Source organism: Lolium perenne, chromosome 1, assembly GCF_019359855.2.
Source record: "Lolium perenne isolate Kyuss_39 chromosome 1, Kyuss_2.0, whole genome shotgun sequence".
NCBI lineage: Eukaryota > Viridiplantae > Streptophyta > Magnoliopsida > Poales > Poaceae > Lolium > Lolium perenne.
The window spans coordinates 185,974,556-186,000,502 of NC_067244.2; the positions used below are offsets into that span (position 1 = coordinate 185,974,556).

Sequence of the window (25,947 nt, forward strand, 5' to 3'; positions counted from 1 at the left end):
GCAATAGTATTCCACCGTGCCGTACAAAGGACGGAGATACGGACCGCTGCTAGTATTCTCACGCATGCTGCTATGCTCAACTGCTTACGTACAGAGCGGGGTTTAAAACGGCACATCACAAAAGCATAACTGAAGAAACTTTAGGAAGTTGCTTGCTGTGAAAATGATTGTCTTGTCCTGAACTGTTCGACAAACGCGATCTCCAGAATATCTTAGAATTATAGGGTGCAAATGTGCAATACTGCGATGTACTGCAAAGATCCACGAGCAGTCCACTGACACAAATTCGACGTACCATGCAAAGACTATGGACATCTCCAACGGGGACCTGTTTGCGTCGGTTGAAATAGTCGCTAGGCCAACAATGACTGTTTGCGTCGGGAGACAGCCCCAGTAGGCTGATGCATTTCGTCCGATGAGGCTGTTTGTAGCTACTTGAAACCATCTAGGATTTCACCAAGTTTCTATATTTAATGTGCGGAATTCAACTAGGTACTGCAACATGTTGAAAGTAGAGAGAGAAAATGTTAACCATGATATTTCTGGGTAGAATCGAGGTTTTAAACTAGGCAGTCCCAACATGTTAAAACAAACTAAACATAGAAACTGCGAAATAATATGTTCAAACATAAAAATATTCACCATGATGTAAACAAACTAAATTTATAAACTAGCTACTTCTTCTTCACGGACGCGCTTCCCGCGTCTTCTTCTTCTTCTTCTTCTTCTTCTTCTTCTTCACGGACTCGCTTCCTGCTGGTGACCTCTTCGGAAGAGCTAGTGCCGATCAACGCGTTCGACGATCTTGTGTCCTCCTCTGACGAGTCATTGGGGTCTTCGTCGTCGTCCGTGAACGCATGTGGTGCCTGCGCCTGGGCCTGCGCCCGGGCCCTTGCCTCTTTCTTTGCTGCCACTGTAGAAGTTTAGGTTAAAGTGTCATACCCCTTTCGGAGCACACCTTGCATGTTAATATAGGGAGTTTAACCTAACAACTCCAAAAAGGGATATACATGATTTGTTACAAGGAACCATCTAGAACATAATCTAGATAACCACTCAAGCCTTATAATTTGGCCGATGGGATTACAACTCACGCACGCCTAACTACTTAACACGCCCCCTCAATCACAACCTATCTAGGTTGAGATTGTTACGAAAGGCTTCGAGTTGGCGAACCGTCAAAGGTTTTGTAAATCCATCTGCAACTTGATCTCCTGTTGGAATAAATTTTATATCTAATAATCTTCGAGCCACTCTTTCTCGAACAAAATGGTAATCAACCTCTATATGCTTAGTTCTTGCATGAAAAACTGGATTAACCGAAAGGTAAGTTGCACCCATGTTATCACACCATAATCTTGCAGCCAAAGGGTGAGGAATTCCCAACTCAGTGAGTAATGTTTGCACCCACATGACTTCAGCTGTAGCATTAGCAAGGGATTTGTATTCAGCCTCTGTGCTAGATCTAGAAACCGTGGCTTGTTTTCTTGCACTCCAGGATATAAGATTAGGACCAAGAAAAACAGCGAAGCCACCTGTAAACCTTCTATCATCTGGGCAGCCTGCCCAGTCTGCGTCAGAGAATGCACTTACAAGCATAGAGGGTGATTTATTAATCCTCAAACCAAAATTAGACGTATCCTTAAGATATCTCAAAATTCTCTTAACAGCAGTCCAATGAGAAGTAGTTGGTGCATGTAGAAATTGACAAACCTTGTTGACAGAGAAGGAAATGTCTGGCCTTGTGAGAGTCAAATACTGTAAAGCACCAACTATACTTCTATATCTCGTGGCATCCTCTAAGCTAAGGGAATTTCCTTCATATGCAGATAATTTTTCACTAGTTGACATGGGTGTATTTGTAGGTTTGCATGTCAGCATCCCTACTCTTTTTAGAATATCTGTAGTATACCTTTCTTGTGTCAAGAGTAGACCATTATATGTCTTCTTCACCTCAATACCAAGAAAATAATGAGCATCACCAAGATCCTTTAAAGCAAACTCCTTCTGAAGATCTCGAAGAAGAGCTGAGGTCGCCTTATGACAAGAACTAGCCACAATTATATCATCAACATATATAAGCACAAAAATAGAAATATTTCTCTTGGAATAAAAGAATAGTGAGGTATCAGCTTTGGAAGCCCGAAAACCAAGTGCTTGGAGCTTCGTGCTTAGCCTTGAGAACCATGCTCTTGGGGCTTGTTTCAACCCATACAAGGCCTTATCAAGTTTGCAGATGTACTGAGTTTTTCCTTTGACTTCATACCCAGGTGGTTGTCTCATATAGACATTTTCCTCCAGAACACCATGGAGAAACGCGTTCTTCACATCCAGCTGTCGAAGATTCCACCCCCTGGAGACATCAATAGACAATACAAGACGAATAGTAGCTGACTTAACTACATGACTAAACGTGTCCTCGTAGTCAATACCATATCTCTGCTTGAACCCCTTAGCAACTAAGCGTGCTTTATATTTATCTATACTACCATCAGCTTTGTGTTTAATTTTATAAACCCACTTGCAATCTATTATATTTTTGCCAGCATGGTTTGGTGGAACTAGGTGCCAAGTTTTATTTACCATGAGTGCCTCATATTCCTCATCCATTGCTCGTTTCCAATTTTCATTTTTTAAAGCATCATCTAAATTACCAGGTTCTCCTGAGGTAGCGAGATTTGCATACCTGACCATATTCTTGTACTGCCTTGGCTGTATTTTCCCCGTTTGCAATCGACTAGTCACACGTGGCACATACGATGCAGCATTCTGAATCGGCACAGAAGATCCAGCAACATCTGGGGTGGATCCCGGAGCAGATCGTGTCGGGGCAGCAGGATCTGCCTCAGAGGTCTGCGCCGAATCTGCCTCGGAATCGGCGGTCTCCACACGGGATCCAGGCGTGCTGGTGTGGCTGGACGCAGCAGCAGCGGGCGATGCAGACGATCCAGCATCGCGTGTGTGTGCGGGCGCACGATCTGGCGTGGCGCGCGCTGAGTGGAGGCGCGGCTGACGAGAGAAGCTGGGCGACGCGGTTTCGCCTGCGGTGGGTCCCGCACGACCCTGGGCTTCCGCGCCATGATGGTGGAGCATGCGATGACGCTCTGAATTGTTGTGTGCTGAAGCGATTTCTGCTCCATTTTCTTCTATGTTTTCTTCTCTGTTTTCTTCTGCATTGTTGTGCACAGTCTCAAGATTATTGTTAGCTGCAACAGTAGTATGAATATCATCCTCAATTGGATCAATTCTAAATTCACCCCCATGATCAAATTGAGATGGATTTAGGAGATGGGACGGTAAAAGGAGGATTTCTGAACGGAGACGCTGTCCTGCATTGGCATGTAGTTTGGCAAAGGGAAATATTGTCTCATCGAAGATGACGTCCCGAGAAATATAGATTCGACCAGAATTGATATCAAGGCACCTAAAACCTTTGTGAAGATTGCTATATCCTAGAAATACACATCGGGTAGATCGGTATTCTAGTTTTCTAGCATTGAAGGGTCGAAGGTTGGGATAACAAGCACACCCAAAATTGCGCATGGACTGATAATCGGGTTTAATTTTTTCAAGAACTTCTAGAGGAGTAGAAAACTCAAGGAGTTTGGTAGGGAGGCGATTGATGAGGTATACCGCAGCGATGAATGCTTCATCCCAGTATTTTAATGGCATGGATGCTTGAGCAAGGAGTGAGAGGCCAACTTCAACACTGTGTCTGTGTTTTCTCTCAGCAGCGCCATTCTGTTGATGGGCATGAGGACACGAAACATGATGAGTGATGCCAATTTGTTTAAAAAAGGAATTTAATCGCTCATATTCTCCTCCCCAGTCAGATTGGAGAGTGATGATCTTTCTATCAAAGCGTCGTTCAACAAGAGCTTGAAATTGATGGAATATATTGAATACTTCAGAGCGATGTTTAATCAAATAAATCCATGTAAACTTGCTGAAATCATCAATGAAGCTAGCATAATAGTTCTTACGACCAAAAGAATCAGGGGCAGGCCCCCATACATCGGAGTAAATCAACTCTAGAGGATGGTGTGAGACACTGGTGGATCTCGAATAGGGCAATTGGTGACTCTTTGCCTTTTGACAAGCTTCACATACCGACTCACTATTCTTACTAGAACAAGGAAGTTTATTGTGACTAATAACTCTCTGAACTATGGGAGAGGCCGGATGGCCTAACCGACTATGCCATCTATGATGGGATGGCTTGGAGACTCCATAAGCTTGCTTGGATGGTGGTGAAAATGATGATGACTCGGGAACATGGTAGAGACCATCTCGGCATGGTCCATCAAGCAGCACCTTCCTCGTGACCCGATCCTTAATGCAAAAGAATTCAGGATGAATTTCGACAAAAGTGTTGTTATCTCTAGTGAGTCGATGTGCAGAAGCAAGATTTTTTGTAGCATCAGGAACATGTAGAACATTTTTTAGATGGATATTTTGATCATGAGTGGGAATAATAGAATTACCAATGTGAGCAATATTCATACCTGCACCATTGGCAGCGTGCACCTGATCAGCGCCATGATAACGTTCATGGGCATGCAGCCTTTCTAGCTCACTTGTGATGTGATCGGTGGCGCCGGTATCGATGTTCCAGCCACCACCGCCGTTGTTGTTGTACTTGACATTGGCGGCTGTCCGCCCGCGAGGAACAAAGTCCTGATCGAAGCGGTACCAGCAGTTCATGGCGGTGTGGCCCGCCACATTGCAGAGCTGGCACGGTGCGCGATCACCACCACCATGATTGCCACCATTGTTGTTGTAGTTGCCGCGGCCACGGCCATTCTTGTAGTTGCCGCGACCACGACCGTAGTTACCACCGTTGTGGTAGCCGCCGTTGTTGCCTCCATTGTGGGAGCTTCCTTGGCCACCATCACGGCCACCGAAGCGGCCACGGCCTTGATCACCTCGGCCTCCACCACGACCACCGAAGCGGCCACGGCCACCGCGAGTAGCGGCATTGACAGAAGATTGTGAGACGCCACGAAGCATCTGTTGACGACTTTCATAAGACAGAAGCTGCAAATAAAGTTCGCTCACCGTGATTGGCTCGGTTCTGGCGAGGATGGCTGCGACTAGCCCGGTGTAGGAGTTGTCCTTGAGGCATGCGAGGATGTAGGAGACCATGTCTTCATCTTCAAGAGTCTTCCCGGCGGAGATCATCTCGTTCTCCAGAGATTTCATCATGGTGACATATTCACCCATAGATTTGTTGCCCTTTTCAGCGCTAGCAAGAGCAATACGGGTGTTGGTGGTGTGTGCACGCGATCTGGCCGCGTACATGTCTTGCAGAATCTCCCAGAGCTTGGCCGCCGTCTTCACTCCAGCGGCGTAGGATAGGACTTCTCGTGAGAGAGATCCCACGAGGAAGCTAAGGACCTTCTGGTCCGACGCCACACAGTCTTCATAAGCTGGGTTCAGCTCAGTGACGGTTTCGTCGCCCTTTTTTACTTCAATTTCTTCCTTGGGTGCCTCGATGGAGCCATCTAGGTACCCCATGAGACGGGCACCCCTGACCGCCGGCAGAACTTGAGTTTGCCAGAGGATGAAGTTGCCTTTGCCCAGCCGCTCCGTCACGCCTGTGCCGAAGGTGGAGCCTCCCGAAGTGATCTGGTTTGAGGAAGAAGAGGAGGACATGTTGGCCGGCGATGTCGTCGTGAGATGGGATCACGGCGAGGGGAGGCTTTGTCGCTAGATGTGTTTTAGGAGGATTCACTCTGATACCATGTAGAAGTTTAGGTTAAAGTGTCATACCCCTTTCGGAGCACACCTTGCATGTTAATATAGGGAGTTTAACCTAACAACTCCAAAAAGGGATATACATGATTTGTTACAAGGAACCATCTAGAACATAATCTAGATAACCACTCAAGCCTTATAATTCGGCCGGTGGGATTACAACTCACGCACGCCTAACTACTTAACAACCACCACCTCCTCGGCCTCCAGCCGTCTCCACGTTGCATCATCATTCTCTTCCTTTCCCTCCTCCTCGTCCTGGCCGTCCTGGGCAACAGCTTCCCCCTCCTCATCCTCGTCGTCCGTCGGTGGGGAGCTAGAGCTGCTCTCGGCGTGGCAGCTCTATCCCACCAATTGCGTCATCCCGGCGGCTTCCCCTCGCTATCGGTGTCCGATGGCAAAGATAGATTGCTCATGGCTCGTAGAGATGAATGGCGCAGTCCGGTTGAAGATCCTTAGCGCAGATACATGGGTCTTATTGAGCAGGGATTAATGGAGGCGCAGATACAGAAAAGGTTGCGGTTGCTCTTCCGCGGCGGTTCACGCTTCATTCCGGCGGTTCGCGTGTCGATCGACACGGTTGCCAATCCGGCGGTTTCCCTTCCTGGCAGTTGTTGTGCTTACATTCACGCCGGCTCGAGCCAGGGTCGTTGCCAGGCCGGCCCGTGGTAGAAGAGAGTGGACACACGGCGCGACCGCACGACATCCGTGGAGACGCAAATGTGCCACATATTTACGCCATGTTTGCGTCTCCGCGGACTACCCGGTCACTATGTGTCATCCCGCTGGAGCAGGTGCAGGAATACTTTTCGACCGCGTGGACGCAAACGATTGCTCAGCGTTCGTTTGCGTCGCTCCGTTGGAGATGCCGTACGGCGAGACTGCCGATCCAAGGCATATTCCCTGTTGAATCTTCGCCAAACAACTGCCTAGCCGTGCCTCCTCCACGCGTACAGACAGTGCAGTGAAAGATTGCGGTCGGCTCTGCCTCAAAATTTTGAGTCCGAAACTCTTGCCGGGAAGGTTTCCAAGACCAACCTGCCTGCCAATGAGACTTCCTCAAGTATCTATACAGCTCAAACGCCGCTGTTTTCCCAGTGAAAGCTAGTGATGAATGAGATTGATTTCCTAAAGGTGATTCGGCCTATGTCCAAGGGAGACCCTCTTCTGATGGAGTTGGTATAAATGCAAATATTATCCTTGTGGCAAGGATGGCTACGAGAAGAAGAGCATCAACATGGTCAGCTGTTTTGCAAGGGTTTTGGTGGTTGGCTGGCTATAGTACAGATCCACACTCGATCATTTTATCGTATGCTTCAACGTTGACAAATGAAAATCATGGTCGCTCTCTCAGAGCAACACCTTGTCTTTCGATAAACATGCTTTTCTGAGACAGCAGGATATTTAGAGTACATTACTTTACCAGTCAAGTAGTAACCTGCTGTTCCGAGACAAATAGTTGGACTGCAGAATTTAGTGGTAGCAATTTTAACTTGGTTCTTGCTTTATTAGAGCTGAGCTTTATTCGAACCTTACTACTTCTATAGCACTTTTGTTCTAGCAATACATTTGTGTGGAAGTATTCAGTTTTATCTCTATTTGGGTCATTCTTTTAGCAAACAATCCAACTTAATTAATCAAGTAAACATTACTATATTAAATGAATTAAATGAAACAAATATGCATGACAAATATCCGTTATAATTGAAATTTACATCAAGGCTCCTCAAAATCGACTTCTCTTGATTCACCTTTTGCATCTCGATTTTCCACCATGACTCGGGTGAGGAATTATAAAACCAAACATGTACAACTTGTACTTAGTGCTACTTTGTAAACAAACATAGCCACAAATTAGAAGAAACAATATTATGGAAAGTAAAGGGCACAAGACTGCCACGCCCAAAGTAGGCATGGACGTAACAGTTGCTACAGGTTTATAAGCCGAACACTATAAATTAAATTTGCATGTGAAAAATAAAGAGGTTAGAGATATGAAGCCAACATGTACACCCTTACGTCTTTGCCATAAGCCCAACTAAATCATGATGATTTCTTGTATATCATCACACACTTATCTCACTGGTAGTACCAAGACCAACGACAGATTATCACTGCAACTATTAATCATTTATGGCACTATGTGAGCACAGAGACAAAATCAACACAATCCTCTTCGTAGTATGATGATCAAAAATGCTATCTACATGTTTATAGTGATTGTGTCAGTACAAGTATATCAACAACAAGATAAATGAGTACCAGGGGTACCACTTTCCTCATCGGCACTTGAGCAATACTGACCTACACTTCGGTTGCCGCAGACACAAGCGGCACACCAATATAACAACTACACACTCCGTCTGATACAGTAGTATGGGCCTACACTTTGGTCGCCTTTAGCACAAGCGGGGTTGCCTTTGTATTGAACAATTTTACTTTATTGTGACTCATATGGCCACTAAAGTTACCTCATTTGTATTCATACATAATTGATTCAATGTACTAATAATAGTAGGTATGAATAACATATATAATAATTACATGACACTTCTATAAAATACATGTTGTTATTATCACGAATATGTCATCTCATGCTAAATTGCAACAATAATTTTTTGCGATTTTTTGTTATTGCTTCAGTTTGACATGCTTTAGTAAATATTTTTATAATGGATTCCACCATAAATGCTCCTCTAGTTTGGTTTAAAGGGATCATGAGGAGGAGCATCGGGACCTACTTAGCAGATGATTGTGTTTGGTCATGTATGTGTCCGTGTGTCCGTTTGGTCTTGTCTGTGTGGTAAGCGGCGCGTGTATTTGCCAAAAAAATGGAATCGAGACTTAATCAGAAGGAAATTTTGGAATTTAGAAGTGATTCTTTTCAACCGAACCGGATGGACATATTCTTTCAATCAGAAGGACATTGATAGCAATGGAAAACTATCATATTCACAAGAATCATGTATCGCCCTTAATGTATTGTAGTTTTGTGACTCATAGCATCCTTAAATATCTAAAACAAATTGGTTTGTGCTTGGATTGTATGAACCTAACAAATAACTTCATAGATGTTTCTAGAGTATACGACTACGGAGTTTGTGTTTAACTAAAGAGAGAAATCAAGAGTGTTTGAGGTGTCAACAAGCAGTTTGTTCTAAAGTACCCTTCCACGAGATTGCTCATTGTTTTTGCCTTTTCCTTGTCAAATTTAGCATATATTTTTTTGGTGGAAGGCCTGGTTAGCAGTCGTCACATGTTTGTTCTTCACTTAACAACAATCATGCCGCTCCTAACTTACACGGGCCTTTCGATCTTTTGGGGATAGAGTTGGGGCGAAGATTGGGGTGGCCATAAAGCAGACATTTTAGAGGTTTAAGTCAGTAATTCAAATCAGCAACGTGAAGCAGGCGCTCTCGAGTGAGACAAATGAGCTCTTAATATTAATAAAATCTGAAAATCAATTTCGCGCGTACTTTTTTGTGTCCTATGAGTACACATAAGTTAACTGATGACAAGCTTTACGGTGTGCCTGAATTTTAAAAAATGTGCTTAAAATTATCTAAGCTTTTTTTAAGAGACAACATTTGTATGTTTTTTTTTTGAAAGGGGGAAATGCCCCGGTCTCTCTGTCAACAGATGCACACATCCTGATTTTATTACATAGGTCAGTCTTTAGAGTTGAACATTTGTATATTCATCATGACACTTTTCATACAACATATACTCAATTCTGATCTATCCGGAGAGGATTCGAAGTTCGGTCTCCTTTCTATACTGGAAATGTCCTCTAACGTGGAACTAACAATTTGTGTAATTTCTGAAGTTTGAATAGGGCTCAGGCCAGTGATCCCAACACCATCATTTTTGTTTAGAAAAATTCTACAAATCACCCGGAAACGACCACCCACGACTCAAAACTTTAGTTATCTTCTTCTCCAATGAGCTAACGCTCCATCGACGCCCAGGGAAATCGCACTGTGCTGTCGGCCCGCAACCATTGTTTCGCCCAATTTGCTGGAAGTTCCCAACCACCACTCCTGCCAATCTCTCTCTCTCTCTCTCTCTCTCTCTCAGCAAAAGAAGATCAGAATAACCGGATTGACCTAGTTTATAGGAAAACTGAACCCGAAACCATACAAAGCGGCCGAGTTTGAGAAAAACAGGACCAAAAACCTCACAAGCATGGGAGCCTCGTTGTCCACATGATATCAGACCGCTGATTCACTGAACACACACAATCAAACCCGGAGCCACTCTCCGACGCTCCCCCGTTTGGAGGCGAGCCACAATGCCGCGCGGCATGGACGTCTTGTAGCCTAAACTATCAAGGCGACCACTCACAGACCACGGACAATGCGCCAAAAGATCCGTTGTCGTCGCCGCCCCGACATGCCAGGCACACCAACCTTCCGCTGCTAGTAGTCTCACACATGCTGCTATGCTCCATTGCTTACGTATAGAGCAGTTTACGCATGATTGAAGAAAACTTTAGGAAGTTGCTCTCTGGTTTCCCCACCGCCAGTGAGAGGATCATATGCATGGATCATGCTTGTCTTGTCCTCAACTGTTCGACAAAGTGACACCTCGATCTCTAGAATATCCTGGTGTTGGATGGTGCCCTGCACGGCAAAGATCGACGAGCAGTACACGCACACAAATACAATGTACCATGCGAAGCCTGAGCTCTACTGAACACTGGGCTATACTGTACGACGTCGTCATTGCCTCCATTGCGGCGTATACCAGTTTTGAGCTACATCTCTCAACGATTTACCATTGCGGCGTCGTCATTGCCTCATGAAAAGGGCACAGAAAGAACGGCGAATCGAAGGTGGAAGATTGGTGAGAGCCGACCCAAGCCACGTTGTCATTTTCCCTGCTGTATATCTTCGTCGCACAAGGAACAACGGCCGAGCCGTGTCTTCACGTGTAGACGCACGAGACATTTCGCCGACAAGCGCAGTGAAAAAACAACCACCAGATCTACTGATCACACTGATCGGAGCTGGGAGTCCTGCCATCGACTGCCACGCAAGTAACATGCCCGTGTGCCAAGTGTGCAGGCCGTTTGACGCTTTCCCAGATGCATTCTACCGGGAGCCACATGCTGACATGCAGCGACCACGCCGGCGAGAGAGGCATCCTATGATGAGAAATGGGGAATTGCCAGTTCGCCACCGCCGAACCAGCTCCATCATTTGATAGATCTAATGTTCTTTGCTTGGACCAAGACAAGGATTAGTCTAGGCTCAAGAAGTTGACAGCATAGTACTATAGTAATTAAACTTGTCTTGGCGTTAGAATGAGCTGGTGTGTAGTTATATTTTGCATTATTTATTTGCATAGTTGTGGTTGTGGAATGTCACGGCCTTCGTATCCTTTCATTTCTCAGAATACACATAGTACAACATAAGTTTCTACATATCATAGCGCCAACGTTTCCTGAAGACCGAGTTAGAGAGCACTGAGATCGATAAATCACCACAACAGTACCTCGGTGTCCACGAGTATATCACCCACAACTGAAATGATGTTCAAACGTCAACCACTGAATTAAGTCAAAATAATGTTAACCTGAAACTGCTAGCAAAACACATGTGTCAAATCTGGCATATGGTCCCTAACGGACTAAGATAAGAGATAGTGAAGATGGCGCAAGAGTACAACATTGGGAGCAGATTAATGCAAATTTTTAGGTGAATTGTATTTTTTAGGTGAAAAATGGTCAATGGCTAAAGATAATATCTCATCATTGGGATATTGCTGACCCTGAAACCTGAATTGATCACACACTCTTAAATCATTACACGAAACAAAGTTATTAATTATGTCTTGATTTCGATTCGGTTGCTCCCTAATAATGATTGGCCCCTCATTTAGTTTGATTGCTATCTCCCAATGAAATAGATAATTCCAGAATGTTTGAGGGGCCAATCATTATTAGGATACAAGCTCATGTGTAATTAAATAGATAATTCCAGAATGTTTGAGGCAATATGGTTAGTCTCCTAAATTCAGTTATTAGGGTACAAGGGCAAAGGCATATAATTGTCAAGGAACACACGTCTTTGCGGGGCAATAGAGTCGCGGAGGCATTGACTTCACTCACTAGGATTTGAACTTTGCTTTTTTTTTCTCCAAATGGGAGTAAGACCTTGGCCTCTATATCAATTGGTGCACAACCTTTTATTACATAGTTCAAAGTTCAAAAGTTTTACGAACTCAAGGATCACTCAAGATCAATGCAAACTAGATTTAGATGTGCGCCTTGGCGCACGACCCCGTGTAGTTCATGTTTATATTCATTCTATGTAACAACAATAAAATTTAACTACCAATATGACAAACCATTTCTTAGGTTTTACAAAACAGTGTCGTTAGAATGAAATTGGGATAAAGCACACGAAACTACCAGACATGATAAGACATGTAATACAAAATGCCTGCTATGTAATCAGCAAATCAATGGCGGATCAACCAACTATTTAAGCATATGCAAATCTTTGAGATTTATTCACATGTCATATAGAAAACATGCATCTCTAGGGAACACATGGAAATGCATTCTGATAGTAAGAGCAAAGCACATTGCTCCTACATACATTAAAGTTACATATTGGGGAGCACAAGGAAATACATATCAGTGGTACTCTTAAGCTAGAGCAAAGCACACTGCCATACATACATAATTGTTCCATATACTGAAGTCTCCAGAAATATGGGTAGTAAATGCATGTATTCTTCTAGCACAACCTTTCTAATTGAGAAAGCAACATATTTCTTATATCGTTCTCCAAAGCTCAATCTCTAACCTTCTTGAGTTGCAGGGTCTAAATGTCAGGACGAATGTAGATAGACACAGTGATATTTTAATTGTGACAGAAAACATTATCTACCATTTACCACTGAGGAGCCATTTACCCCTGTAAATAACAGGTTATGAAAGTGGCAAGCCTGTTCAATGTGTTTGTCAATGAGGAAAAATGCTAATGAATCTAAATAAGAGTATTAGGATAAACCGCAATAGTTTTCAATTTCTCAGAATAAGATAAATACCTTTTTGAATCAACACAATTTATTCCTTTATTAGTTCATATTTTCAGGTTTCCAATACTGATTGATGGCTTTTGTATGCAGAATGCTCTATTCAGAGCTCTTGTTAAATATCATAACCCCATAATATATTTATCAGGCCATTAGTTAGGACTTGTATATTTCCCTTTCACTTTTATGAAGTAGTGAGTTTCAAAATTTTGAACCATTACCAACCCGAATAGTCATTGTTTTTTCTTTCATAAAGGACATACACCTAATGCTTTGTAATACCTATCATGGGTATTTCCTTTTTCCCAGCTAAAAAAAACATGACTGGAGCTAGACATCATCCTCGATATATAATGGATTCATTATTTTTATAGTGCATAAGTAGCTAAAGCAAACTATCCACACCCCAATCTCCAACTAAATACAAAAGAGATGTGGGCCACGTTAACTCGAAATATTGCATGTATAAGCTTCTATACTACATAATATAGATGTACTTTTCTTCAAACAAATAAAATTCAGAAAAACATAAAACACACAAGATGTGATGTTTTATAGTCGAGACTGGGTCACTTACTGCCATCATGTAATTTCTCCGAGGACTGCGCCACCAAGGAAAAGGCATACATTCCATTAGAAACCTCAACATAAGGCATCGCTCCTGCCTTCTCAAGAAGGCTTTCCCTGAAATAATAGATAAATATTTTGACCGCATTTAGTCGATGGGTAAAAGAGGAATTAAGCTTAGATAGATTGGTAAAGAATAAAGATAAGCTAGAAAATGTGAAGGGACTGGCTCATGACACATCAATTGATAATTAAGGGATATGTTCAACAATTTGCTTGAACATATGAAGCTGAGAGTGAGAGTACATTACAATGGTCTCCTCCTTTTCGTAACAGATTGATTCGTTCAGTATAAAGTACATATATGACCAAAGCAGAGCTGCTCATCATGCACCCTCTTTGTTGGATCAATTTTCAGAGCCACCCCATGAACAAAAACACGAGAAATGCTACCTGATTTCAAAACGAAAAGTACCCTACCTATACTTGTTGCATGTGCTGGTAATCAGTGGAGTGAAGAATTCGTTAGGTTCTTCTACAACTAACCTAGCTTACCATACATGAAGTTTTGATAGCTGGGCGTTCCAGACCTTCCTGGTAGCTAGTTCCCCAACAGGCCATCGAGCTGTACAATATATTTATGGTATGCATAAGAACCGATAACTGGTAAAAAGATCAAGGTGTAAATTTCTACATGGTACCAAACAACCAATATGGCCAGCAACGATGAGATAAATAGAAGCTGACCTAGGAAAACTTCCGGAAAGCACGACAAAGGCTTCTGTGATGCACGACGAAGAAATTGAGCCAACCTAGCAGCACCTGAAAGAGCAGATGGATAGTAAAATTGAGAGAAGCCATGCTTATTTGAGGAAAAAGGAGAAATGGCCCACGAGGGAAACAAATAAGGGCACCGATGGGTGAGGGGGACATAAATAGCATACCAAAGTGCATCGATCTAGAAGTTTTATAATATGATACTATGCCTGACAATCAGTATAAAAAATGGGGCTAGTAAATGAAAGTAAAGGAAAACTGAGAAATATACTAACCAATAATGTGCTCGCTAACCAATAAGCGATGCAATTAGGAATACATAAATTATTTTAAAACCATTAACATTGCAAGCTTAGATGAAAACACAACAACACATTCATAATCAAACAAAAGTGTTTACCACACTGAAATACCACCTTGAACAGTGCTACCTAACTCAGATGTCAAGCCACCATTTCTGGAATCCTGGAGCAACTAAATGCTAATATGAATATCATACATAATAAGTATGAGAATCAGTTATAGACCCCTACTATTTCTTTAGTAGCGCATTGATCGTATTAATTTTGTGGCCTTCATGTGAAACCGAATCAACGGAGCTACATGCAAATTTAGCTTTCTTTTTCTAAGAAATTATTCAACAAAATTGTGTAATTAATAATGGCTCCATCAAAGCAGTGGTGTTTTACCTGAACCACGGGTAACACTTGAGCATCATCCTGACATCAGAACCACACCTACAAAGATGCGGTAAAACATGCAGGAAATGTTAAAATGTTTGTAGGCATTGTCGCATCTCGGTATTTAGAGGAATTGATAACATTATATGTTAACCACCAATAACATGACATCTTTGATGTCAAGGCCATTGCAGCTACAAATTTTTCAGTATTTTATTTTCAATCCGCACCATATATCTTATGCTCTAACATATTAGGCAGCGGAAGTGATAACACATTTGGAAGCAAATAGACGCCGTCAAAATTAAGTAGAAACACACACTGGCAAAACTCAGTAGGACTTGATGTTATAATGATAGGGACAAATTCGATAGCAAATATTTCAGTTTCAAATTTGATATCATGAGCGGAGCAGCAAACTGTATAGCAGAGAAATGCGATACATACAGGCAATAGAGAAAATATGGAAATATACTAAAAGATGTACTTGTAGATGATTCTGAGATAACAAAAGCTAAATACACTATGGAAATATGGAAATATACTAAGAGATTTATGAGAAAGTATGTCTTCTCTGAACTTAACTCAAATATCTCATGTTCATGGCCAAATAGAACAAAAAGAATTATACAGGGTAATGCACATTAATGGCAAGCTCTCTAATTTTGAGGAAGTAGTGCACAACAACTTAGAACACAATTACATCAGTACTTCACTAATTCTCTGTTCAGATAGTTCTTCGATCAGATGTTAAAGATTTAAAACACGCCTTAATCCAAATATACTGAATCTCTCAAACTCATGTCAATCACCTGAAGATAGAAACTTGGAACATTATAATAACTTTTTCTAGGTAATTGCAGCATTATAGAATTTTTTTTATAGCACTCGACATTAAATAACGAAGCATTGTGAACACAATAGATGTACTAAACTGAACTGCAGTACTGGATACAAGTAGAAAAGATACATGAGAAGATTACAGTAATACTAAGAGGCATAGAATTAGATGTGCAAGAATTAAGCAACAAACCAGTGCTCAAAATGCAAGCATTGCACAAGCATATAAGCTGAAATACCAGAACATCATGCATGGCCAAAAAATATCAGCGCATGACCTCACGGTCTCACCTGAAATGTACTTGAGTGGAATAAATGTCCAGCCTAAGCCACTACGAATTGATGAGCAATGCTAGCTTCTAGTCTTACCGATAAAAACTACACTACCATGAGAAAGGGAAAACTTGAGATGTATGCAGCTGCAAATACTCAAGAAAATTGCTTGATTCATATAGGAAGAGACATGAGACAAATTTCTTACCTCAACCTGGACCAAGTACTCACCATAAAAAACACTGACCTGCAATTGACCAGCAGGAGCCCTTGGCCAGCAACATCCTACGATGGAATGACATGTACAAAAGGTTGAAGGTCACAACAAGCATTTCAAGCAAAAGGGTGAAGAAGCAGAACCAGCGAGATCAAAGAGAACACAAAGGAGAATCAAAAAAATAGAGAAGATGGAACAAACCAGTGACCCAAAACAAACCAGAAGCAAGAAGTGAAAAGGAGTGGAAATGTGCTCAGAATGTGCAAGGCGTAGGCCAATTACAAAAATTGCATATGAGTGCTCGGAATGTGCAAGGCATAGGCTTATTATCTATCTCTTCGATGACAATGGACACAAGATTAGCCACAACAACTTAAAAAGAAAAGAACCAAGCTTTCACCTATTAGTATTTGGTAGGAGTGAAGATTTCATTTGACATTCTCACTCTGACCTAACCCTTCAAATGGCTACAATGTTCCATGCTCATGTTGTGCTCTGCAAAAAAAGAAAAGAACCACACTTTCACCTATTATGTTTTGATACTGAGAATCGCTAATATCTCAAACTGAATATGCTCAAGTCAATTTAGAAAAGCAAGAAAAAACTATAAGTTCACATAGAAAGCTTCATTTGACCAATGGTAGAAGGTTGCTTTCCCGCACGAACAAAACAACCGCGAAAAGTTGAGGTGGACAACAGGGTTCCAGCAAATAAATAGGAAGTAGCGCAGGTAGAACCGAATGCCGTGAAGTAGCGCAGGTAGAACCGAATGCCGCAAAATCAACACCTTCCTTGCATCTCCTTTCCTGACCAATCACACAATTATTTGACCAAATTTGCTCATGAGAAAGAAGGGAATCCAGAGAGAGAAATCTGGGAATGAGAGGCAGAGTAGGAGAGATTGGATTGGTGCGCACTGTTTGTTTAGCTAAACAACTACAACACATGGAACCTTGTCAAGAGGAGAGGATACAAAACGTTTGTTTAGCTAAACACCATAGATAACGAGGTGATTATACTTACAGGGTAGAAGTATAAAATTTTGTAGCAGCAAAACCAATAGAAGTCGCCAGCTCTGACGGGATATGAGGCGAGATGAAGCAGGGTGACATGAAAATAAAATAAAACTGAAATCGACCAGGGATTACCGCGCATCTGCGGTCTTGCAGACCATCAATGAAGTTGCCATCGTTCCGCCTAGCGCGACGATGAGGGGTGGGAGGCGGAGGTTGGCCAGCGTCAGTGTGCCTCTTCCCCATGCGTGCTCCTCTTCACCACCATCGCCGGCGACTACTCTCAACGCCCTCGCATCTGCTGCCCCGCGCTCCTTCTGCAGACCATGGATAGGAGACAGAGAAGAACCAAAGGAGGGAGAGGTCGTGTACCTGCGAATGACCGCCGGTGGTGTTGCTTCGCGCGACGGCGGCGCTGGTGTCGACGACGAGAGGTGGTGCTGCTCCCAGCGCCGGCGATGCCGAGGCGGCGCTCCTCCCAGCGACGGCAACATCAACAGCGAGAGGCGTTGCTGCTTTGGGAGACTGTGATGCCGACGGTGCGCGACGGACGAGGCGCTGCTCCTAGTCATGGCGGCGGCGGAAGGGGAAGGTGCGGCTGGAGGCGGCGGGTCAAGGTGGGAGGTGGGCGTAGATTGGAGAGCAGGCGCTCGAGCACACCGCACCAACCACACCGATTAAAATTACCAAACAACCCCGGGCGGAGAAGATATTTTGCGCGGTTAGCGTGATGCAAGCGCAACCAAAAAAAACAAGCCCCATCAGCTGACGCGCAGGCCCGTATGAATGTGGAGCCCACATACACACACACGCGGGTAGACCATGGTCTTCGCATGGCTTTCTCTAGCACAAGGGACGGGCGGTAAAAATCGTGCGCGCTCCGCAGCCATCCAGGAGCCACGCCATGTCCAGAAACGAATGGCCGAGATGCATTTTCTGATAGCGACTGTAAAAATCCAACGGTCCATATTCTGAAATCGCTGTGAGTTCCCCTATGGGGGGCATCGTTTATACCTTTAGATATCAACTATTGGAAGAAAAGTAACGCGTATAACAACTATGCATATTGAATCCTATTAGAAAGCCACCCGCCAGCCCACCTGTGGATATCCTGAGCAACCATCATGTAACCATAAATGCTCATTGACCCTCCGAAAGTAGGAAGCGCCATAGCTGGATCCAAGCACGGCTGAGTGGATAACCTGCAAGAAATTTGAACATCGAGGCTTGTTAAACATAATACTCCTCCGTTTAAAAATAGGTGTCATAATTCTTCTAGATACATATGCATCTATAACTAAACTGTGTGTAGATACATTTATATCTAAATAAAACTAAGACATATATTTTTAGACAAAGGTAGTATTATTTCTGCAATTGCAATTTTTGAATGAAGGACACTTTATTACTTGAATTTCTGCAACTACATATCAACTAACATAAAGCGGAGACTCCTCTCCGTGTTCTAGTTTTACTTTTCTTATCAATCCCATACAACCTATTTTCAAATATATTGGTACTATTAATTGGAGGGGATATTATAAGGAAGATGTTGCGCCAAACAAAACATGCAAAATGACATGAGAGAAACGAATGCTGCACTGTTTCCTCCTCGTCACAGAGACAACACGAACTTATACTCCTTCCCGAGCCCCTGGACGGAATCAGCCCGCGTGTACCACCGATCGATAGCAGCATGTCACTTTCACTGTTCGGTGTTAGATTAGCTCTCTATAAGTTGCTATGTTTTTCTCATTCTAAATTCTGTTCGCATTACACATCACGCATCATCGAGTATTGATACAAGAATCAACAACCATCTACTGGGCCTTGGAGGAAGATAAGGAGGACGACAAGGCGCATCTACTGGGCCGATCTCTGCGTTCCTGGTGAGCCTGGACCTCATCTTCCTCTCACTCTTGCTCTGATTCGATTCTTCATTGGTGACCGATGCCACCATTGTTTCAGGTCGTCGCTGCCTTCGTTTCCATCGGTCCCTGCACCCTTCGCCGCCACCAACAGGTTCACCGCGCCAAGAAGCATCAAGCGTGACCACTTGCCCGTCCCCGTGCGCTCCGCTTTGACTAGATCATCCTCGACATGGAGCTTCTCTGCCATGGCCGTCGCCATCCTCCTCATCTTCGACCCACCTCCGTCCAAGCCAAGCTCGCCCCCTTCCCCGGTGAGCTTCGCCATCACTTTTCTCTCCCTTGGCCTAGGTAGGGTTATGGATGCCACTGGTTATCTTCAGTACTCTTAATCCCATTTGTATCTTGTCCGTATTCGGACGTATTTAATCTTTTGTATGATTTGATTCTTGTGTTGTATATTTGTATTCTTGACTCGCCGGAGTCGTTGTTGTAATATATGTTCTTATGTTGGTTCGATCGTGAACCTGTTGTAATGTAACTGCGTGTGTTAATTCCTCGTGCATCACGCGTGTGATTCGTCACGCACGTCGTGTAGGAGGGCGTCTCAGAATCGATATCGTGCGAATTTTGGCGGGATCCCAGATTTGACACTTTGGTGTCTCATTAAGGAGGAATATTCTTCGGTGGGAGGCGACGTTACCGCCGGCTGCGAGGTTGACTTCGTCAATCTCAAGACATGCCGGATCAAGTTTCTTGGACTCTGCGCTGCAGATCAGAGTCGTTAGCGACGTTGTCGGTGATGTCCCGGGCGATGACGACGAAGACGGACCAGTAATAGAGAACGCGCGAACGAGACAGCCTGCTGCATCACACGTAGGCGTCCCGTGTGTGACGCAAGCGGCCGCGCAGCGCGGTTGATGAAGATGGCCGGTGTAGATCGACGTAATTGTCGGAGTAGAGGCGCGCGGTGACAGCGGCGATGGGCGACTCAATCCGATTTATGATCGGTAAAAGAAAAAAAGGAAACTCCGGTCGAGTGACCGGCGGATAAAAAAGAAAACCGATCTAAAGATCGGAAAAAAATAAGACGTGAGGGCAGTCGATCAATCGATCGGCAGAGGAACCCTCATATGGGTTGCGCGGCCCCCGGTGTAGATCATGGTGATCGATCTCCCGGGGGGCGGCGTGGTGCGAAAGGGCGCGCGACGACGGCTAGGTCAAGATCGGCGCCGCTCTGATACCATGTAGAAGATAGAGAGGAAGAGAGATTGGCAGGATGGATGTATTATTGAGGCTCATGGACGAATATATATAGGCGTACATGGATTATTTGCAAGGCAACACACGATCATATCTCTATCCTAGACTATAGTTTTATACATGCACAGAATATATCTCTAACATTATTATATCAATTGCGACGGGAATATAGTGCATACCGCTACTTTATTTATTTTTTGAACCTACTTGGTTATCCTGTCCTCCCCGTGGGCGTTCGGGTGGTATCTTACTCGGTGTCAAAACAGACTCTATGGAAGTGTTAGCACATTCGGTTGGGGAATATCATATCAAATTCCATATCCGTAATAGAGCTGACAATTTCATATGGAGTCTTGTAGCCGTGTATGGTGCTTCTCAGGAAGCTCATAAGGCCACCTTTCTTCGTGAGTTGGTGAATCTAGCAAAGGAAAATCCCCATCCAATTCTTATTGGGGGAGGATTTTAATTTGCTGAGATTTCCATGCGAGAAGAGTAGGGGCAGTTTCGACAATCATTGGCCTTTCCTGTTCAACGCGGTCATTGACAGCTTGGACTTGAAGGAGGTGTCAATGATTGGCAGACAATTTACTTGGGCTAACAGTCTTCCAGAGCCAACATATGAAAAACTAGATCGCGTACTAATGGATACCGACTGGGAATTGAAATTTCCAATGGTGACAGTACGCGCACTAGAACGTATTGTTGGGTTCTCGGATCATGCTCCCATCTTCTTATCCACGGGTTTACCTAGGCCTCTGATAACCCACAAGTATAGGGGATCGCAACTGATGCGGGGTCACCTCCACACCAAGACCAACAAGTCCCCCAAGTGGACCGATGACACGAGCCCGAGTCAAAACTCTACATGATGATACGTCTCCGACGTATCGATAATTTCTTATGTTCCATGCCACATTATTGATGATATCTACATGTTTTATGCACACTTTATGTCATATTCATGCATTTTCTGGAACTAACCTATTAACAAGATGCCGAAGTGCCAGTTCCTGTTTTCTGCTGTTTTTGGTTTCAGAAATCCTAGTAACGAAATATTCTCGGAATTGGACGAAATCAACGCCCAGGTTCCTATTTTGCCCGGAAGCATCCAGAACACCCGAGAGCCACCAGGGAGGGGGCACAGGCCCACCAAACCCTAGGCCGGCGCGGCCAGGGGGGGCCCGCGCCACCCTATGGTGTGGGCACCCCTTCGACCCTCTGGCGCCGCCTCTTCGCCTATTTAAAGCCTCCGTCGCGAAAACCCTGATACGTTCGACGAAACCCACAGAAACCTTCCAGAGCCGCCGCCATCGCGAGGCCAAGATCTGGGGGACAGGAGTCTCTGTTCCGGCACGCCGCCGGAACGGGGAAGTGCCCCGGAAGGCTTCTCCATCGACACCGCTGCCATCTCCACCGCCATCTTCATCACCGCTGCTGCTCCCATGAGGAGGGAGTAGTTCTCCATCGAGGCTCGGGGCTGTACCGGTAGCTATGTGGTTCATCTCTCTCCTATGTACTTCAATACAATAATCTCATGAGCTGCCTTACATGATTGAGATTCATATGATGATGCTTGTAATCTAGATGTCGTTATGCTAGTCAAGTGAATTTTACTTATGTGATCTCCGGAGACTCCTTGTCCCACGTGTGTAAAGGTGACAGTGTGTGCACCGTGTGGGTCTCTTAGGCTATATTTCACAGAATACTTATTCACTGATGAATGGCATAGTGAGGTGCTTATTTATATCTCTTTATGATTGCAATGTGTTTGTATCACAATTTATCTATGTGCTACTCTAGCAATGTTATTAAAGTAGTTTTATTCCTCCTACACGGTGTAATGGTGACAGTGTGTGCATCCGTGTTAGTACTTGGTTTATGCTATGATCATGATCTCTTGTAGATTGCGAAGTTAACTATTGCTATGATAGTATTGATGTGATCTATGCCTCCTTTCTTAGCATGAAGGTGACAGTGCGCATGCTACGTTAGTACTTGGTTTAGTCGTATTGATCTATCTTACACTCCAAGGTTACTTAAATATGAACATTGAATTGTGGAGCTTGTTAACTCCGGCATTGAGGGTTCGTGTAATCCTACGCAATGTGTTCATCATCCAACAAGAGTGTAGAGTATGCATTTATCTATTCTGTTATGTGATCAATGTTGAGAGTGTCCACTAGTGAAAGTCTAATCCCTAGGCCTTGTTCCTAAATATCGCTATCGCTGCTTGTTTACTGTTTTACTGCGTTTCTACTGCCTGCTATATCACCATCCATCACTACGCGCCAGCAAGCACTTTTCTGGCACCGTTGCTACTGCTTATATATATTCATACCACCTGTATTTCACTATCTCTTCGCCGAACTAGTGCACCTATTGTATAGGTGTGTTGGGGACACAAGAGACTTCTTGCTTTGTGGTTGCAGGGTTGCATGAGAGGGATATCTTTGACCTCTTCCTCCCTGAGTTCGATAAACCTTGGGTGATCCACTTAAGGGAAAACTTGCTGCTGTTCTACAAACCTCTGCTCTTGGAGGCCCAACACTGTCTACAGGAAAAGGAGGGGGAAGTAGACATCACATGATGAGGTGAACTCGCTCCTCACCACCCTTGATCTTGGTACCCCTTTGGATGGATTGCTACCTCATGCCGACGTACTATGTGTCATTAGGTACAAGGCGCACCAAGACCCCGGAGAGGAGGAGACGCCAAGGTCAAGAGAGGAAGGGAAGCCACTGGACATGGAGATGATCTTGAAGCCGAAGCCGACGTCGCTCGAAGCGCTCCAAGGAAGAGACGGAGGCTGGCCGGTCACAGGCCCGGTCAGACCCCACAACCGGACGCCCCGGTCAGAGGCTCGGTCAACCGGGCGCAAACCGGACCAGCCCCCTCGTACCGGACGACGACCGGACCCAGGACCGGATTCTTCGCAGATTCCCGGTTTGCGCCCGGTCGACCGGACCCATGACCGGACTGCCCGGTCACAGGCCCGGTCAGACCGGACCCATGACCGGACAGCCCGGTCACAGGCCCGGTCAGACCGGACCCAAACCGGATCTGACGGGAATGCCCCCACCAAACTGCCTTAACTTATCCTTTCGCGTACCTGTTCGCCCTTGCTGGCCATGTGTGCCTATATAAGTAGCTGGGACCCCTCATTAGCTCTTCAGACTTGTTTTGAACTCAAACCTACCTTTGAGCTTAGTCTCCCTTGGGTATCATCCCTCTGTAATCAAGGCACCTTGGTTGTTGACTTTGATCTTGTTGAGTGAGATTCTAGTACTAGTTACTCTCTCTCCCTCACCAAGCTCTTCCTCTCCAACCCCAATCTCTCTCCGGGAATTCTGCCACGTGCCTCTTCCTCGGAGATTCTATTGGCGTGGTCCATCGAGCCACGGAGGTAAGCATCGGGTGTATCGGGTTGGCGTGCGTGCGTGAGTCTCGGAGTTCCTCGTGTTCATCGTGTTCTTCGTGTTCCTCGCGTTCTTCCATCTTCCCCCTTGGTTTCGAAGTCAATCCGCGAGATCGGGCCACACACGGGGTCTTAAACCTCATCATATGGTATCAGAGCTCTTGGTTACCGCGGATTTGACCTTCCACCCACCCGATTTCGTTCCTAGAAAATTTTCCAAAAAATCCCCAAAAATAGCCCCAAATTGCCTCTTGACCGATCTGTGATTTCGTTGCGTTTTGAGTGGTTTTAGTCCGTGGATCTGGTGTTGTTGTGCTTGATCTACTATTTCCCCAACTTTGAGCCTCCAATTCCATCGTTTCTCTTCGTTTTGGTCGATTTGGATTTGGTTTGGGGAAGAATAGGAGAGAGAAAACTCCAAATCGTGAAATCCGGTTTCGGACCCGGTCAACCGGGCCCACGACCAGACGAGCCAGCCCAGAACCCGGTCGACCGGGCGGCAACCGGACAGGCCGGTCCAGGATCCGGTCCAACCGGGCCCCAGACCGGGCGCATCTTCACGCCCCCTTCGACCTCGTTTTCTGGCGATCTCCACCACCACCACCACCACCACCACCATCGCAGGTATAACTTGCAGCTTTCACCTTGTAACCCCTCTTCCTTTTGCGATCTTTCCCATCGAGCATTGCTTGTCTAGTGTTGCGAGACATTGCACGTGGCCCCGCATTGTGAGGTGTGTGTGTCGCGTTGAGTAAGGCATCCAAGCAAACACTCGTGTGGCAAGATAGCAAAAGCGAGGCTAACGCTAACATAGTGCGTGAAAAAGCCCCAAAAACACAAAAAGAGTGCGAGTAGCACCATACATCCATACATCCATACGCCCATACATACAAAAGTGTCCACGTGCCACCAAAGATACAAACGAGTGCAAGTGCCACAATATACAAAAGAGAAAAAGCTTTTAAGCAAAAGAGAGATACGAGAAGAGAGGCCGCGTGTGAATCTTGTTGTCTCTTCCTTTGCAACCGAAGCTTTGGCTCTCCTTGTGTTAGTGTGACACCGAGCACTTATACATACACTTTTCCGCTCACTTTTGGTTGCACTAACCCCGCTTATCTCGTGTGTGTGTTCCACAACTTTTTCCATGTTTATAGTGATCTTCACATTGACATTTGGATTTTTGGACCTCACCCACTTTTAACAACATACTCGATCTTGGATTTGTCATTTGGTTTTCCACAACACTCGCCTAACACCATATTTGCTAGCTTTTGCGTGTGGTTTTGCGTGTGTTCCCGATACACTTGATCTTGCTTTCGGCTTGGTGGATTGCCTCAATACTATCTTACCTTGGTAAGAGTGCGAGGTAGTCTCCTTCCACTAACATACACAACATAGTTCTTGTCTTTCCATCATGGATAGGAACGGAGATACCAATAGGGATGAAGAGATCCTCCGCAACACCGAGAGGTTGGCTACTCAACACAACCTATGGACGCAACGACAAGAGTTCAAGGAGCAACTCACCCTCTTCGAGACGCGCATCGATGAGCAATACGATGAGGTGGCTCACAACTTCTCCGCCGTGAACCAAGACTTGGCTCTTCTTCGTGAAGCTACGGACAACTTGAATGGCCAAATGGCGGCCAATGATGCCCACATGGAGCGGCGCATGGATAGCCTCGAGCGCGCCATCACCAACTTGGGTCGTCATCGTCGACACCGCTCTACTTCATTGTCGTTGCCTAATCGACGGTACCTCGGAGGAGGGATCCTCACGAGGGGGAGAAGAAGTAGGGGCCATAGGGCGGAGTGCACACGGGACGGTGGTACGCGAGTTACCCAGCTTCGGAACACCTGCACGATGACAGGGCCTACTGCTGCTTGTCTGGTATTATCTGGGCGCTTTCGCGTTGTTACAATGAGTTGTGGTTGTGCCTCTAGGGCTCCCGGGATCCGGCTTATAAAGGCGCACGGATCTAGGGTTTACATGGAGAGTCCTTGCCGGATTACAGATAGTCTAGCTACGGTACAATATCTTGCCGTGCACGTCACGGATCCGCCTTCCATACACGTCGCATCGATCCGGTTCCTCATGGGCCTCCCCGGATCCGGGTCACTCCTAGGTCGGTACGGATCCGGCCCGCCGATCCTGGGCTGGACTTCTTCCTTCATGATCAACAAGAATCGGGCCGCCCGATGGGCCACATGCCTCATCACCATCTGTGGG

General features: G+C 45.0%; 1 protein-coding gene across 1 annotated transcript; it reads right to left on the reverse strand.

The window, feature by feature from the left end:
• Positions 1-674: 674 nt before the first annotated feature.
• LOC139833448 (uncharacterized) lies at positions 675-5,655 on the reverse strand. The gene is made up of 4 exons (XM_071823742.1): positions 4,506-5,655; positions 1,714-3,206; positions 1,544-1,571; positions 675-913 (listed from the first exon to the last, which is right to left on the reverse strand). The coding sequence occupies exons 1-4, from the start codon at positions 5,653-5,655 to the stop codon at positions 675-677; spliced, it is 2,910 nt and encodes a 969-aa protein (XP_071679843.1).
• Positions 5,656-25,947: the final 20,292 nt, after the last annotated feature.